The 16,186-nt window shown below is 45.0% G+C and overlaps 2 protein-coding genes across 5 annotated transcripts in view; one reads left to right on the top strand and one right to left on the bottom strand.

Annotated features, from left to right (window-relative positions):
- Positions 1-7,478, top strand: part of PLS3 (plastin 3) — a 62,319-nt gene extending 54,841 nt beyond the window's left edge. For all 4 annotated transcript variants that reach the window (XM_081846768.1, XM_081846769.1, XM_081846771.1 and 1 more), the window contains 5 exons: positions 501-615; positions 1,405-1,538; positions 2,113-2,236; positions 4,052-4,176; positions 5,326-7,478. In XM_081846768.1, coding sequence (XP_081702894.1) covers positions 501-615; positions 1,405-1,538; positions 2,113-2,236; positions 4,052-4,176; positions 5,326-5,458 — 631 coding nt within the window. In that variant the 3' untranslated portion in view covers positions 5,459-7,478. The remainder of the gene's footprint in view (positions 1-500; positions 616-1,404; positions 1,539-2,112; positions 2,237-4,051; positions 4,177-5,325) is intronic.
- Positions 7,479-11,158: 3,680 nt separating this feature from the next.
- LOC309334250 (uncharacterized protein) lies at positions 11,159-14,494 on the bottom strand. The gene is made up of 2 exons (XM_081848482.1): positions 13,230-14,494; positions 11,159-11,916 (listed from the first exon to the last, which is right to left on the bottom strand). The coding sequence occupies exons 1-2, from the start codon at positions 14,074-14,076 to the stop codon at positions 11,450-11,452; spliced, it is 1,314 nt and encodes a 437-aa protein (XP_081704608.1). The 5' UTR covers positions 14,077-14,494; the 3' UTR covers positions 11,159-11,449.
- Positions 14,495-16,186: the final 1,692 nt, after the last annotated feature.

Raw genomic sequence — 16,186 nt, 5'->3', positions numbered from 1 at the left:
TCGTGTAAAATGGGGAGCACCCTCTAAATGCCCTTTCAACGCCCTCTCTGCCACTTCCTCTTCAATCCTTACCAAAAATACTGTATCCAAAAATATCCACAACTAGAATTGAAGCTCTAGGGAGAAAGCCGCTGCTGCTGCTGTGTTGCCCCACACACTGGTTGTTAGGCGGGGAGGTCAAGCAGTATAAACAAAGCCTCAGTGCCTCCAGTCTCTTCGGGGCTTCCTCCTTCCTCACATGTCCTTTGGGCGCTCTGGGGAGGGTCTCTTCATGAGCCACGAAGACTCCAGCTCTAGCCCACCTTTTTTCTGGGTTTGAATTGAACTATTTAATTATTTCCCGGCACTGCGTGTATGCCCAGTTGTGTGTGAGTCGAATGCATGTAACTCCGGCGGGGGTTGTGTCTGTATTTTAAATATTGAGCTGGTTTTGCTTTAAAAAGAAAATGTCCCATGTGGCAAAAACACATCAACTATTAATTGATGCTCTCTGTTTCCAGTGATCTGCAGGACGCATTGGTCATCTTGCAGCTCTATGAAAAGATAAAAGTTCCTGTTGACTGGAGTAAGGTCAACAAGCCCCCGTACCCAAAGCTTGGAGCAAACATGAAAAAGGTAATGATGCCTGCTGGAGGCGCTGCTGCTTAGAAACGGTTTTGTACAAATTCAGGGTTCAGATTCAGTTCACATCACAGACGGACAGAGCCTGCTGCCTCCCCCACCTCTCCAGCTTGCATAATTGTGTTCTACAGAACACAGAACACCTGGCAGCTGTGCGTGGCAGGAGTAGAGCAAGCATCACAACAAAGATTCTTCCCAGGAAGGTTTGCCCATAATTGCTGTTTCCATGGAGGAAGGGAAGGGAAGGGCTGTAACTCAGCAGAAGAGCATCTGCTTTTTCAGTGGTGGTTCCCCAATTTGTGGAATGCCTTCGCTAGTGAGGTGCACCTGTCTCCATTATTCTTAACATTCAGGAGGAATTAAAAAACTTTCCTTCTTACTCAGGCATTTGGGAGCTGGGGAATATTGTTCCAAGTAACCCCAAGATTTTTCTATTTATTCATGGAATCTGTATCCCGCCTTTTTCTCCAAGGAGCTCAAAGTGTCATACATTGTTCTCCTCCTCCTTGTTTTAACCCCCACAGCAACCCTGTGCGGTAGATTAGGCTGAGAGGCAGTGACTGGCCCCCAAAATCACCATGTGAGAGCTTCATGGCTGAGTGGGGATTAGAACCCTGGTCTCCCAGGTCCTAGCCTGACACACTTAACTGCAATACAACTCCATTTCTGCCCAGGTGGGACTGCACCATAGTAGGCTAGCTGGATTGTATCAGTATAAGGCACATCACACAATCTAACCTTTCTCTTTCCCTCTCCACAATTTCCCCCTTTCCCCACGAGCAGCTGGAAAATTGCAATTATGCCGTCGACCTAGGGAAGCATCCGGCAAAGTTCTCCCTGGTTGGCATTGGCGGGCAAGACCTCAATGACGGCAACCCAACTCTCACGCTGGCTGTAGTGTGGCAGCTGATGAGAAGGTATCATTGAGCTTTAGTTTTTGACGTGTGCAAATGCTTCCTTGCAGGACGAAGGCCTTGGTGTGGGCTGCCCACAGGGCTTCCACTGTGGGCAAACGTTTCAGAAAAGGCTTGGGGCCTTTTGTGTCTGGTGTGGTTGCTTTTGCTGTTGTTAACCCAGCTTCTGCTCTCACACGGAAAAACAAAGAAGGTCCACTGGTGCAGCTTCTCCCCCCCCCTTTTGTTTATTAAGAAAAAGGGAAATAAAAAATTGTTTGCTTATTCATGTGGAAAATTAGGGTCTGGAAAGAATTTGAAGCCCCAGCTATAAGGGAATGACTATGGAAATGTCTTGAATTAGGAAAAATTGACAAATCAAGAGTTAACAACCCCACAGCATATTGAGGGCGCCCCCTCCTGGTTTAGCCCAAGGCCTGCAACTCTTGTCCCTGGTTATCCTAGGAAGACTTCTGAGAAGTTTTTTCTTGCTCATTAGCCACCTTTTCACTGCTAAACCCCAAGCAGGTTATTTTATTTGGAAGTTCTCCTCTGTCTTTTGTGATGAACAATGATATCTCCCTTTTCCTGCTCCTAGATATACTCTGAACGTCCTAGAGGATCTTGGAGATGGTCAGAAGGCAAATGATGACATTATCGTAAGCTGGGTAAACAAGACCTTGGCAGAAGCTGGGAAATCGAGCTCTATCCAGAGCTTTAAGGTGCAAAGCATTCCTCTCTCTTTCTTTTAAAATGGGTATTGGATTTCTTGCCTTTATTCTAGCATAAATATTCCTGAAATGGTCAGCCTGGTATCTTTAGGTGGGTGTGTCTGTAGCCACATTCTGGGCCTGAGGCCTGCATAAGTAGCCATCCTGACAGGGAAAAACAGGAGGCTTCTCTTGTGGAATAATTTTCCCCATGCAGACACCTCTGACAGTGAGCAGTTTGCTAGCTTCTTCTAAATCTTCCATCATCCACAAATAACTTAGGCCTTGTTCTAACTGAAGTCTGTGAGACTTCAGGCTGTCATTAGTATCTGGGTGTGAGCTGCTGCCGTGAGTTCTTGTTCCTCCATTTAAACATCTCCCTGCTTGTAGATAAGAAGGCTACGCTCAAACTATCCTCTGTGACATGCTACTGCTCTTTATTTATTTATGGAGGTGCAGTCCACCAACGGAGTGGCCACCATCTGCAGTCTGGTTCACCCAAGTCATAGTTCCGCACGGTTCTCAATGCTACAGGGCTACACTAGTGCTGATCCTAACAGGGTAAACTGATTGAAATTAATGGGCGTGGCTAACCGAGATGGTTTAATTTCACTGGAACTGCACTTGAGTGAGTAGCTGGACTTAGCTGGATGCAGCCTGTAGATACTGAATATCAGCAAGGCTTCCTTTCAGCCAGAACTCACCAGATCTCAGCTCTGGTTCCTTTCTGGTGGGTGCCATTGCCATTCTAAGAGAACAAGGGAGATATTCATGGGGAGTTCTGGTACCTCTTTTTCTAGAAAAACAGCACTGAATATCAGGTTGTATGGCAGATTCTTAGAGATGATTAAACACCCACAAGAGATTTTTGTAGACCTCAAGAAAGAAATATTGATTCTTCCCAAGTGTAAGAGCTGCTGTTTGTTCCATTGCATTGGTTTTTCCCTTGTGTGGAGGACTCCCTGGTCGTGAATGGGGCAACTGTGTCCCTGAAGGACCAGGTGCGCAGCCTGGGTGTCATTCTGGACTCACAGTTGTCCATGGAGGCGCAGGTCAATTCTGTGTCCAGGGCAGCTGTTTATCAGCTCCATCTGGTATGCAGGATGAGACCCTTCCTGCCCACAGACTGCCTAGCCAGAGTGGTGCATGCTCTAGTTATCCCTCGCTTGGACTACTGCAATGCGCTCTATGTGGGGCTACCTTTGAAGGTGACCCGGAAACTACAACTAATCCAGAATGCGGCAGCTAGACTGGTGACTGGGGGCGGCTGCCGAGACCACATAAGACCTACATTGGCTCCCAGTACGTTTCCGAGCACAATTCAAAGTGTTGGTGCTGACCTTTAAAGCCCTAAATGGCCTCGGTCCAGTATACCTGAAGGAACGTCTCCACCCCCATTGTTCTGCCCGGACATTGAGGTCCAGCGCCGAGGGCCTTCTGGCGGTTCCCTCCCTGCAAGAAGCAAAGTTACAGGAAACCAGGCAGAGGGCATTCTCGGTAATGGCATCCACCCTGTGGAACGCCCTCCCACCAGATGTCAAAAAGAAAGACAACTACCAGATTTTTAGAAGACACCTGAAGGCAGCCCTGTTTAGGGATGCTTTTAATGTTCAACAGATTATTGTATTTTAATATTTTGTTGGAAGCCGCCCAGTGTGGCTGGGGAAACCCAGCCAGATGGGTGGGGTATAAATTATTATTATTATTATTATTATTATTATTATTATTATACAATTCAACTGTGTGTGTTTTGTGTATGAATTGTCTGTCACCCGCTTCCTCAAATTTTAAATTACGTTAACATACGGACCCCCTTCTCTCATCTAGGACAAGAGTATTAGCAGCAGCTTAGCCGTTGTGGACTTAATTGATGCCATTCAACCTGGCTGTATAAATTATGATCTTGTGAAGACAGGAGATCTGCCAGAGGAAGATAAACACAGTAATGCCAAGTATGCCTCTTTCCTTCTTCTTCAGTGTCCTAGTTTTTTAGCATTCTACCAAATGTATTCTCATTTGAAACTCTGGTGCCAGATCTAGTGTGCAGACCTCATAGTCCAAAAACATATGCTGATCCCAGAATTTTTGCTTTCAGGATTCCACATTTAAAGCACATGACTCCCTGCAAAGAATCCTAGTTGAACTGTGGAACTCACTCCCACAGGAGGCAGTGAGGGTCGCCAACTAGGTGGATTTAAAAAGGGGGTTTGGCAAATTCACAGAGAAATTTGGAGCTGTCCGTGGCTACTAGCCGTGGTGCTCAGTCTCCCACTTGGGGGCAGCAGTGCTTCTGAATGCCAGTTGCTGGAAACAGCTGGAGGGGAAGGGGCTCTTGCGATCGGGTCTTGTTTGTGTTCTTCCTCCCAACGGGGTACTTGGTTAGCCACTGTAAGAACAGGACGCACGACTAGAAGGGCCTTTGGCCTGATCCCGAAGGGGTCTTCTTCTGTAATTTGTTGTGGTTACTGGGAATTGTAGCTCTGTGAAGGGGAAACTACAATTCCAAGGATTCCTAGGAGGGTGAAATCATGTGCTTTAAATGTGTGCTGGATGTGCTTTCATGTATGTTGTGGATCTGCCCATAGTTGGTAAAATGGGGGAAACTATTCTTTGACAGTCTCAGACCCCCAGGGCCAGATTTAGGTTTGATGATTTAGGTTTGATGAGGCCCTAAGCTACTGAAGGTAATGGAGCCCCTTATATGTCCAGCTGTCCTTTGTCAACAACAAATTGTCACTGTTTTTTGTGTTGAATATATGCTATATGGTAATTGATGGACCTAATAGGTATCTAAAGCCATTTGCACATAACAAATAGGAGCCTACACAACACAAAACACTGTTGCTGTATGTAGGTTTTATTTTATTCAATTTTTATCTTATATTTTGGAAATGTACATCCAGGGGTTTTTTTGTTTAATTTGTTTGGGTGGCCCCCAAGAGAGTGGGGCCCTAAGCTATAGCTTGTTTAGCTTATACATAAATCCATAATACATAAATTAAACCCACATGTTTGGGTGTAGATCTCTTCCTCCTCCTCCTCCATTGTGGTCAAGTGGCAAAAGGGTTCAAGACACCTGACATCCCTTCATTTGCTCCTAGGTATGCTGTGTCAATGGCTAGGAGAATCGGGGCCCGTGTGTATGCTCTCCCCGAGGACCTGGTGGAGGTGAAACCCAAGATGGTAATGACAGTGTTTGCCTGCTTGATGGGCCGAGGAATGAAGAGAGTTTAAGAGTCCAAGCACCAAAACCAAAGCACCCAGACCAATCCACCCCCACCCCCACCCGTTTGTGTCTTGCGAGAGCAGCTGATTCCAGAGGGAAAGGCTGCCAGCTTCTACAGCAGCAGCAGCAGCAGCAGCAGCAGCAACAACAAAAGAACTCTTGGTGTGGTTTTTGTTTTGTTTTGTTTTGTTTTGTTTTTAAAGGGGAACTCTCCATTTTGTCCTGCAAAAGGCAGAAATGTGATGAGAATTCTCAGAGAAAGAGATGGGGGGGGGAGCGTTAACCAGCCACAAGAGCTCTCTTCCCCCAGATATTTTTTTTTTAAAGAAAGGTTTGTTTTCTCAAGTGCCTGCAAGAAACCATTTGGATATTTTTGTGGAGCAGACTGCTGGGCTGGCAGCTGAGGCTTCCATGCTTAGATGCTCCGTTCTTTAGTGGGCTGTCAGAGCTGGCTGGCATCAGTCCTTAATAGTGATGCATCTCACTCTTCTGTCTTAACAAAAGGGGGGGGGGGGAGTCTAGTTTTTATTTTATTTCAGGTGGTCTTAGAATGTGTGACAGCATTGAGTTTCCATTGAATTTTTGCTGCAGTTTCACTGAGGCAAAGGCAGTAACCAGAACTGTGTGTTGCCCCAGGCACAAAAAGAATGAAAGAAAGGATTCTACATCTTGGCTAATAAAAGGCTGCATTTTGCAGCTAGTTGTAAATTATAGAACTGGGTGAAGTTGTACACATTCTGTAGTTCTGCAGCGTTTTCTCAGCAACTATAGGCTGGTAGGTTTAATTTGTCCTGCATGATTTGGGCCGTAACCCTAACCCCACTTACGAGGGGGTAAGCCCCGTTGAAGTAAATAATACATTTGGGTGGGTATGGTTAGGATTGCAGTGACAGTCACAGGGAGGAGCAAAGCCAGGTGCTTATTCCCTATCACTTTCACAGTGGAAATCTTAATGTGAAATGCCAGTGGTTTCTAAAATTTCAGCTAGCATGGCCTACACTTCCTCAAACATGCTCTCTGTAAAGATAAAAACTTGTTTTTTGAAAACAAAAGCCCAATTAACCTCACCCAGTTCTTTTCCCAGGGGTCCTGTGGGATGGAAATCTGCACACAGCTGGTCTCAAGGGAGGAGACAGGAAGGGGCCGGGTGGAAATGGTACTTCCAAAGAAGAGTCTTCCAGCAGTATTCTCAAAACATGGTGCTGCTCTTATCTTTATTTTTCTTCCGTACAGCCTAACGATGCTTTTTATTCCTTCGCAGGCACAAGCATAGCAGGGTTCTCCCCCCCCCCTTTTTTGGCTAAGTTTTCTCTTTATATATAAAACAAATTATTTTGTTTTGAGAAGCACCACCTTCAAAGGCTACTGCATTGCCAACTGCTTCAGTAAACCAAAAGAACCAAATGAATGCCTTTTTTGTGTGTGTAATATTATCTTGGTTCAGTTTGTATTTTGCTAGAGATCTTTGTTGTTTAACCCCAGAATATGTATGCGAAACATCTTAAGTTTTTAAATATGCACACCCCCCCCCACACACACCCCCACACACCCCTATCCATCTATCATCCATCTATCTATCTATCTATATACAGGGCTTTCTCCCCCCCCCCCCAGCTGGAACTCACTGGAACTCAGTTCTGGCCCCTCTCAGGTGGGCACCATTGCCATTATAAGAGAGCAAGGGAGGCGCTCATGATGAGTTCTGGCACCTCTTTTTCGTGTGTGTGTGTGTGTGTGTGTAGAAAAACATGGCAGATGGGACCAGGCCAATTCCACAAACAGCAGGGACCAGTAATTGCGGAATGTGCTGAGATTTCAGAAATATTTTTTTATATAAATAAAAAAGGGAAATGTTATCAGCAATGAGAAGGCATTCTATCCATAGGAGCAAGTGTACTCTGGCTTTGGCGAGCTGTTAGCTACCCTTCAGGTCATATTGTTATCCTGAGCTATTCAAAATGATGTAATATGGAGACAAAGCAAAAGTTGTTTCAAGTTGAAATAAAGTTGTTTAAAATACAGACCAAATCTGATTTCTGTCAGCGTGCCAGTTTCTCGCACCTCCTGGTTCAAGCCCAGTATAAGGATGTCAGAAGAGCCTGCAGCTGGATGTAGGCCAGTGGCCCAGCCAGTCCAGCATCCCGTTCTCACAGTGACCAACCAGAGATCGGTGGGAAGCCCACAGTCAGGATCCAAGCACAAGAGCAGCTCTCCCCCTGCTGCCTTTCCCAGCGGCTGGTATTCAGAAGCATGACTGCCTCTGACTATGGAGGCAGAGAATAGCCATCATGACCGGTAGCTGTTTGCAGCCTTCTCCTCCATGAATTTGCCCAATCCCATTTTACAACCCTCTCTGCCTAAGTTGAGGGCCATCATTGCTTCCCAGGGGAGTAAATTCCATAATTTAACTCTGTAACACTGTGTGAAGGAGTTACTGCCTTTTTTCTGCCCTAAATTCAGATTCATTGAATGCCCAGTGAAATTCAGCTCGATGCATGTAATAGCCCTTTCCTGCATCATCAAACACATGGCTCATAAGAGGTGCTTTGGCACGGGGGGGGGGGGCATGCAGTAAGCAGGTGTAACCCTACTTCTCAGTTCAAAGCCTGAACACTCCTTTCCACTCACATGACGGGATAGGGGACCCTAAATTAGGATGTGGGCTCCCATCATTGGAGGTGTTCACCATCCCTGTAGGAACAGCTTGCTGAACCAACTCACCCAGGAATGCACAGAGGACTGAGCAACATTCTATGTAAGAGATTCTGAGGACGAAAAACTTGCAATGCAGTTTTCGCTATGTTCGCTCTTCCCAGCCCAAACAAACAGTTTGGGATTTTGATTGTGAAATAGCACGGAGGAAGGGGTTTTAAAAAATGACCCCAGTGCTCATGTTGCAAACAAACTGGCAGCTCTCCTCATGGCTGTATTTTAGGTGCGGAATTCAGAAGCTCAATATCACTTGGTGTAATGTGTAGTTTGGCCCTGTGTCACTGGTTGCAATGAAGCCCAAATGGTGCTGCTTTGTACATTTCTTCTACATCCCTCTGGCATGCCTATCATAGATCATTCTGTACCGGTTGCATTTCTTTACTACTAGCTGGAGAAGCATGCATCTTTCAAAACATACCTTGTAAATAATATGTATCCATATCTTGCAAACTTGCTGGAAATCTTAGGAAGGCTCCTAGTATCCTAAAAAGTGAAGTTATTCTCTGCAATTAAAGGACATTTTGCACTTTGGAGGGTTATCCAAGATTCTAGTCCTTATTAGATGAAACAAAATGAAAACCTTTTGGGGGCATCTATTGACAAACTCAGAACCTAGAAGAGGTCACTGTTACGTTTGCCCTGCCTGTTCTTAGGTTTTCCTTCCCCTTTCCCCAAGGATGGGAGACTGGTAGCCCTACATATGTTACCAGACTACAACTCCCTTTGCCCCAGCCAGCCTTGCCAATGTTCAGGGAATGGTTGGAGTTGTAGTCCCAACAACATATTCAGGACCTCAGGTTCTCCATCCCTGACCAAACCCACCTGCTTCCAAGATGTTGCAAGTTAGGGAGTTTGTGGAGTGTGTGAAGGCATCAGGACCAGAACATTCTGCAAGAAGAAAGGATGGACTGAAAAATATCTGAAAGGACTTGGGGAGATGGCTTCCTGTACTGTAACTTGGGGCAAAGAACATACTCTAGTGGTCAGAATTGTGGTAACTTTTAGGGAAAGTTGTATTTCTAAGGTTTGGTAGCTCATAACTTAAATCTTGTTTTAGAATAATACCAGAAACTGATGCCATAAAAACATATAGCAATAGAAAGATGATTTAATGTGGAATATAATGCAACAAATTTTGCTGAATCATCTTTATTGTATCAAAAGGTATAGCCAAATAACCAGAAAAAGAAAGCACAACTGCCTTGTGTGGCAAGAAGTAAAGGTAAAGGGACCCCTGACCATTAGGTCCAGTTGTGGCCAACTCTGGAACTGCAGCGCTCATCTTGTTTTATTGCCAATGGAGCTGGCGTAAAGCTTCTGGGTCATGTGGCCAGCACGACTAAGCCGCTTCTGGCAAACAGAGCAGCGCATGGAAACGCTGTTCGCCTTCCCGCCAGAGAGGTACCTATTTATCTACTTGCACTTTGACGTGTTTTCGAACTGCTAGGTTGGCAGGAGCAGGGACCGAGCAACGGGAGCTCACCCCATCGCGGGGATTCGAACCGTTGACCTTCTGATCGGCAAGTCCCTAGGCTCTGTGGTTTAGATTTCCTTAACTCAAAAGTAACCAGTGGCAAATGGAGTGTAAAGAGTTAACTAGTCACCTAGAAAATGGTGTCATAGCCCTGACCTAAATCCAATAGAAAATCTGTGAAGCAAATGAAAGAAACTATTTTAGTCAGGGGCAATCAAGGAATAAAGCACGATTGCTTCTAGCAATTATGCAATCTTGGTTTCACATTATAATACCTGGTGGCCTAAACTCCTTGGTTCATTCCATGGGATGCCGATGTAGGGCTGTGATTGTGGCCAAAGGTTTCCATACAAAGTATTAAAACAGAAATGGTGAGAAGTTATGAAATACCCTTTATCATTTTTTTGTGTTTATTTTATTTGGCTATACAGTAGTTTTTTAATAGAATAAAGATAATTCATCCCAGATTGTTGCATTATATTCTTCATTGTAATCTTATTCCAAAAAAGACTGATGTTTAAGCCATCAAGCCTCAGAAATGCAACTTTTCCTAAATGTTCCCATAATTTTGGCCACTAGTGGGGAGTGGCCATAGGCTCAGCGGCAAAGCGGATGGTCCTTCCTTGCCGATGGTCCCAGATTCAAGCCCCGGAATCTCCAGGTAGGACAGGGAAGCCTGGAGAGCTGCTGCCAGTCAGTGCAGACACTGCTGGGTTAGATTTGACTCGGCATAAGGCAACATAGGGTTTGTTTGTTTGTTTGTTTGTTTGTTTGTTTATAATCTTCATTATTTTAATAACTTAAATATCCACTTAACATAACAACATCTTTAAACAGTTTGACAGATTGCAATCATGATACCACAAGCAAAAACAAAACAAAAGAAAACAAAGCAGAGTATCAAAATACAATAAGAACCCAGTAGAATTTTTCCAAAACAGAAACACTGAAATTATGCCTGCAGGCTGTTACAATGATGCAAAGAAAAAACAGTGACCCGTGTTCAAACCCTAAACTGGTTAATCTTAACTACTGTCTGTTGAAACAAGCCAACTTTACAACCCATGGTTCCTATACTGTGCACACAAAGACTCAACTTTGATCCCTGACATCATCAGACAGAAAGCTCAGATAGGAAGTCCCTGGAAGGATCCCTCTCTGCATAAGACCTGTATGGGGAAGCTGAGCTGCAGCCCACAGATCCCACACCAAAGCATCCTTTCGCAGTTGTCTTGGAACAGGCAGCAGCATTCCAGATTAAAAGCCCAGAGCCCTGGCAGCTAACCTGACCTACTGAACTTTTGGCTCTCTTAAGTATCCATATGCCTTTGCCCAGCCAAACCACCATGAAATTAGCATCTCATGAGCATGTCTGCAGCCAGTGGCGTAGGTTGCCAGTGCCCAGGGCCACAAGGAGTGGTGGGGAGGGGAGGGAAACAGACCAAGTACACATGCACGTTCAGCTGCCCAACAGCACCCATATCACCCAGATTACAGCCACAGAGATCTGAAAAGAAGAGGTCACTTCCTGGTTTGCATGGAGTGACAGAAGCACACAGCTGTATTGAGGCAGCACTGGGTGTTGAAATTTTGCACCCCTAACGATTTTGCGCACTGGGCAGCTGTCCCTGTGCCCCTCCCCCACACTATGCCACTGCCTGCAGCATTAATCACACTTTTGCTAATTGATAGCTTGGCGGGGGCTAAACTGTAAGCACAGTTTATTAATGGACAGGGAGCAAACCCCCCTCCAAAAAAGGGATTAGAGAAATGATCTGTCCCTTTATAGCAGGCAGCTTGAAATGAAGGTGGATTACAAAGCCTTGACAAGGAGATTGTGGATACCTAGTTGCTTAGGTAACGAGAACACAGCTGAGTACGAGGCCCAACAGGCAAGGAGGAGGCAAAACGATTTCTCAGCAGCAGCAGCAGCAACAACCAGGTGAGAAGCCCCACTTGGGTAGGGCCCATCGCAGCCTTCTTCCTTCATGACCCCAGACTGTGGCGGGCAGCTGGGTAAGGCCCCCTGAGCATGCTGGCCAAGCTGAGATGTGTTGTGAATGGTGGGAAAGGCACAGTGCAAGCCCTCAATGACCCCTTGGTAGGTGAGGATCCAAGTGGCGAACCACAACATTCCGCAGTCACACTGCCAAGGGTTGTGTGACAGGAGGACGTATCTCAGCTTGGGGAGCTCTACCAGGAGGTGGCTGGAGAGGTAGCTCAGGTTGTTCCTGTTCAAGTGGAGGAAGTCCAGTTCCTTCAAGTGTGCGAAAGCAGGGCCTGCAGTCAGGGAGGGGAGAGAAACTGGATTTCATTTGCATTCGATGGCAAGCAGTCAAATTCACACTTCTCAAACCAATAGGCAGACTGAAATGCAGCTGGTCCTTTGACACCTGCCCTTCTCAGAACTTTGTGATGTGGTTCTACAGACAACCAAAGCACAGATTAGGCAGAAATGTGCATAAATATGTATATACATAGTACAATCACAACTTACATGCATTTAACTGGCCTGATTCCAACCGTGTGCAGTTGAAGGTTGTCTGGTTGAAACACTGCAAGCAAGATGGAGAACTTGGAAGAATTTTTTCACTGCATTTTCCAGGTGTGGAAAGAGCTTTTAAGCTCTCTGCCTCACTTGGGGGGCAAGGCCCACTTAGCATGCTGGCTCCAGAAGGCTGGGGATGCTTGTGCAGCGGCAGTTCCAAGGGGGCAGTTTGAGCATACACATTTTTTAGTGTACACAGAAGCCTTGGAACTGAACCCACACATAAGCTGTGATCATATTGTATATAGTGGAACCTCATGTTACATACCGTCCTCCTTGAAAACGCTAGGAGGTTACAAGCTCTGCTAACCCGGAAGTAGATGCATCTTGTTGTGAACTTTGCCCTGGGATGCAAGTGGAAGTCGTGCACCGGCAGCACAGCAGTAACAGGAGGCACCATTAGCAAAAGCGCGCCTCAGGTTATGAACGGTTTTGGCCTAAGAATGGACCTCTGGAATGAATTAAGTTCGTAACTGGAGGTACCACTGTATATACACAAGGTTCAAGGTCTTTGCATGAATTTACAAAGCCCAGAACAACTTAGACTAGGCCAGCTCAGGGACCACCTAAACCCTTATCTCCTTGCTTGATCAGTGAGATCAACACTGGAGTGTTATTGATCATTCTTTGAGTTGGTGAGGCTCACTTGATAACAGCAAGAAATAGAGACTTTAGTGTTATCAGCACAGTCCTGCAGAATGCTCTGTCAATAGAGATTCAGCAGATCAAATAATAAATTAATAAATATTGATGAAAATTTTGTGTGCAAAATTCACATTAGTAAAAATCACTTGTGCTGACAGTACATTAGACATATGTATATTAGTCCATTGTTTCTTAGCTTAATGTATACAAAAATGTGTTTATTAGGTACAATTGTACAATTATCATGGAAATGCTGTTGAATTTTCGCAAGGCTGTTGTTGTTGCTTTTAAAGCCACAAATTCCTACAGAAATGTGGGAGCTTTTAGAATTTAAGATGGGGGGGGGGGAGGCATGATAAACTAAGAGGAACTGAAATGGACAAGACCTGTCCATTCTTACCTGCAATGGACAAAATCCGGTTGTTGTTGAGGTAGAGCCTCCTCAAGTTCTGGAGACTGTCGAAAGGGCAGCTGATTCTGGTGAGCCGATTGGCCTCTAGGTGGATGCTCTTGAGCTGCGTCAATCCACTGAAGAGCTGATTAGGCAAATTGGAGAGACGGTTGTGTCCTAAATTTAACGTGCCAAGCCTGTCCAGTTGGAGGAAGGCGTCCTTTTGGATGGTCCAGATGCGATTCTTCCGGAGGTTCAGCTCTCTCAGGGCTCCCATGTCCTTCAGGGAGTCTCTACCAATGGCTTCGATGTGGTTCCTCTCCATTGACAGCTGTGTGAGGCTCGTCAGGCTCCGGAAAGCTTGTGGGATGTAACGCATGTTGTTGGAGGTTAGGTCGAGGGCTTCCAAAGAGGGGAGGTGGGAGAAAACAAAAGGGTGGATTTCAAAGAGGTTGCAGTGGGATAAATCCAAACTGATGAGGTTATGAAGGCCTTGGAAGGTGTTGGCATGGAGGTAGGTCAGCCTGGGGTTCCTGCTGAGATATAAGACCCGCAGGTTGCAGAGTGACTTAAAAGCTCCCGGGTACAGGAAAGTGAGGTTGTTGCGATCCAGCCAGAGGCTGTTCAGGTAGGTGAGGTTGCTGAAGGCGTCGGTGGTCAGCAAGCGCAGAAAGTTATTGGACAGGTTCAGCGAGATGGTGGAAGCAGCAATTTCCCTAGGGAGGCTGCGGAGTCCAGCACTGTTGCAGTAAATGATGGCACCAGGGGAGCAATTGCACGAGGAGGGGCAAGTCGAGGGGCCCAAGCCAGGCCTCAATGAACTGGTGAAGATCAAAAGAAAAAGCAGGAGGTGCATGTCCCAGCATAGGATAAAGAACGCGGACTGCCTTGCAGAGAGAAATGGCAGAGGGGACTGAGATGAATGAGGTGGCTTTTGAGAAGTGAAATGAAGCCAAGGGAGATTAAGCTTCCTATGAACAAGGAGGGATAAAGTTCTTAGTCAAATGAGAGCTTACAAGAAGGACTGGCCAAAGAGTGAACAAATCTGTCTTAAGTTCAGTTCTCTGCATTTCCACATCAACCTACAGCTCCGTTTTCAAAACCAACCCTTATGAAATTTAATCTGCATTTTAGTGATAATTCCTCCTGACCCATAATTTTTGTATGCAATTTTGCTCCATGCAGACAGTTTTGCAAAGCTGTCTCCTCAATATAGATGCTGTTTTCATTTTTATGCACACTTTAACCTAGCATTTGCAGTTTTAGAAACATTAACCAGGATGGAGAACCACATTGCAAACATTAGGAAAAGTGAAAATTCCAATATATGTGTTTAAGTTTGCATGGAAAGAGCAAATTAGGCAGGTTTGCCTTTCTGTATATATTTATAAAAAATATTTGAATACTACAATTTTATAACAAAAATCAAAGTGGTTTGCAACAATATTACACTAAAATAAAAACCACACATAAATTAAAACAGTTTAGGAACTATTCTCAAAAAGCAAGTGTAAACTGAATCAAATTTCTGCTCCAGACTGGAACAGCATGTCATTAACCACAACAAGGATGCCTGCAGTCTACTTGTTTTGACTGATGAAGAAACATAGCTGTCAACCTTTCCTTTTTTTGCGGGAAATTCCCTTATTCCAGCGCCGTTTCCCGCTGCTATCCCGCATTGTTAGATATCCCGTAGACTGTCCCCGGGACAGGTGAGGCTGCTGATCCCTTATTTGCAAATCTGAAAGTTGACAGCTATGTGAAGAAAGCATTTAATAGCTTGCTTGTCTGCCGGCCCCTGACATCCTTAGATGCTCTTCACCTATGATCTGCCATTTTGAGAATTTTGTTGTAGCTGTTGCTCCCTTTAACTTTCTAGTTCAGTATGTGAATCTGTTCTGATGCCTTCTGTGACTTGAGTATTCTGCCTCAACCAGGGCATCCCTTGTCATTCTACACAACAGCCGTGGATCTGTGTGGTTAAGCCCAGATCTACTGCAATCCCATAGAAAGTCAGGTCGGGGCTCCCATGCAACACTTTTCTCCCCAACTAGACTCCATTACCTGAAGAGGGTCTGGCTAAGCAAGGACAGTATGATGAGTTGCTGGAAATGTGAAAGGCTGCTTCTCCTCCTCTTCCTTCTCTTCCTCCTCCTTGAATGGATGTGGATTTATTTTTATTCTTTAGATTTCTTACTTGCCATTTATCATAAGGAATGTGGCAGGCTTCTGAGTTATGCAGCACTCTTCATCTGGCATGAAAGGTAAGATGTCCAACCACCACCCACTCTGTGCAACATATTGTGTGATGAATACTTTTAATAAACATACCGTGTTTGTTATTTGATTTATTCAACTTTTATCATGTATTTCCATCCAAAGGGGCCCAGGGCAGCAAACAACAAAACTATCAAAGCAATGCAAAGATTTTGAAAATGAAAATGTTTTAAAACACTCAAATATCCTCAAAATTTCAAAGACGCCAGAAACAGACTATTTCTACAAAACAAACAAACAAAACCATTATGCTGAAATGTTAATAACATACACAGCTCACCATGGAGGGTATTCCAGAACTGAGGAGCCACCAGTGAGAAGACCCTGTCATGGCAACATCCAGCAGCAATACCACCCAAGGACCCAGCTAAGGACTTCAGGGTGCTGTTTTTTTCTTACAGAGTCTAGGCTCTTTTTGTTTTTTATGTGGCTGGAGTGGGGGCTGGAGGGATGAAAACTGTTGTGTATTGAGTCAAAGCATTTTATATCTGCATTATTATTGTCTGTATTTGCATTAGGGTAAAGTAACTGCCTTTTGGTTCCAGAGGGTACAGCTACTATTGGTTCATTTAAGCTGCTGTATTTGGATCCTCTGTCTTATTGGTTGCCTCCAAAAGGCAGGACTGTGATTGCCTGATATTGTTTTCTCCAAAATGTATCCTTTCTAGCTAGTTCCCTGTCCCTATAAA

The sequence above is a fragment of the Podarcis erhardii genome, assembly GCF_964252035.2.
Source record: "Podarcis erhardii genome assembly, chromosome: Z".
Lineage (NCBI taxonomy): Eukaryota > Metazoa > Chordata > Lepidosauria > Squamata > Lacertidae > Podarcis > Podarcis erhardii.
This window is presented reverse-complemented; position numbering and strand designations above follow the sequence as displayed.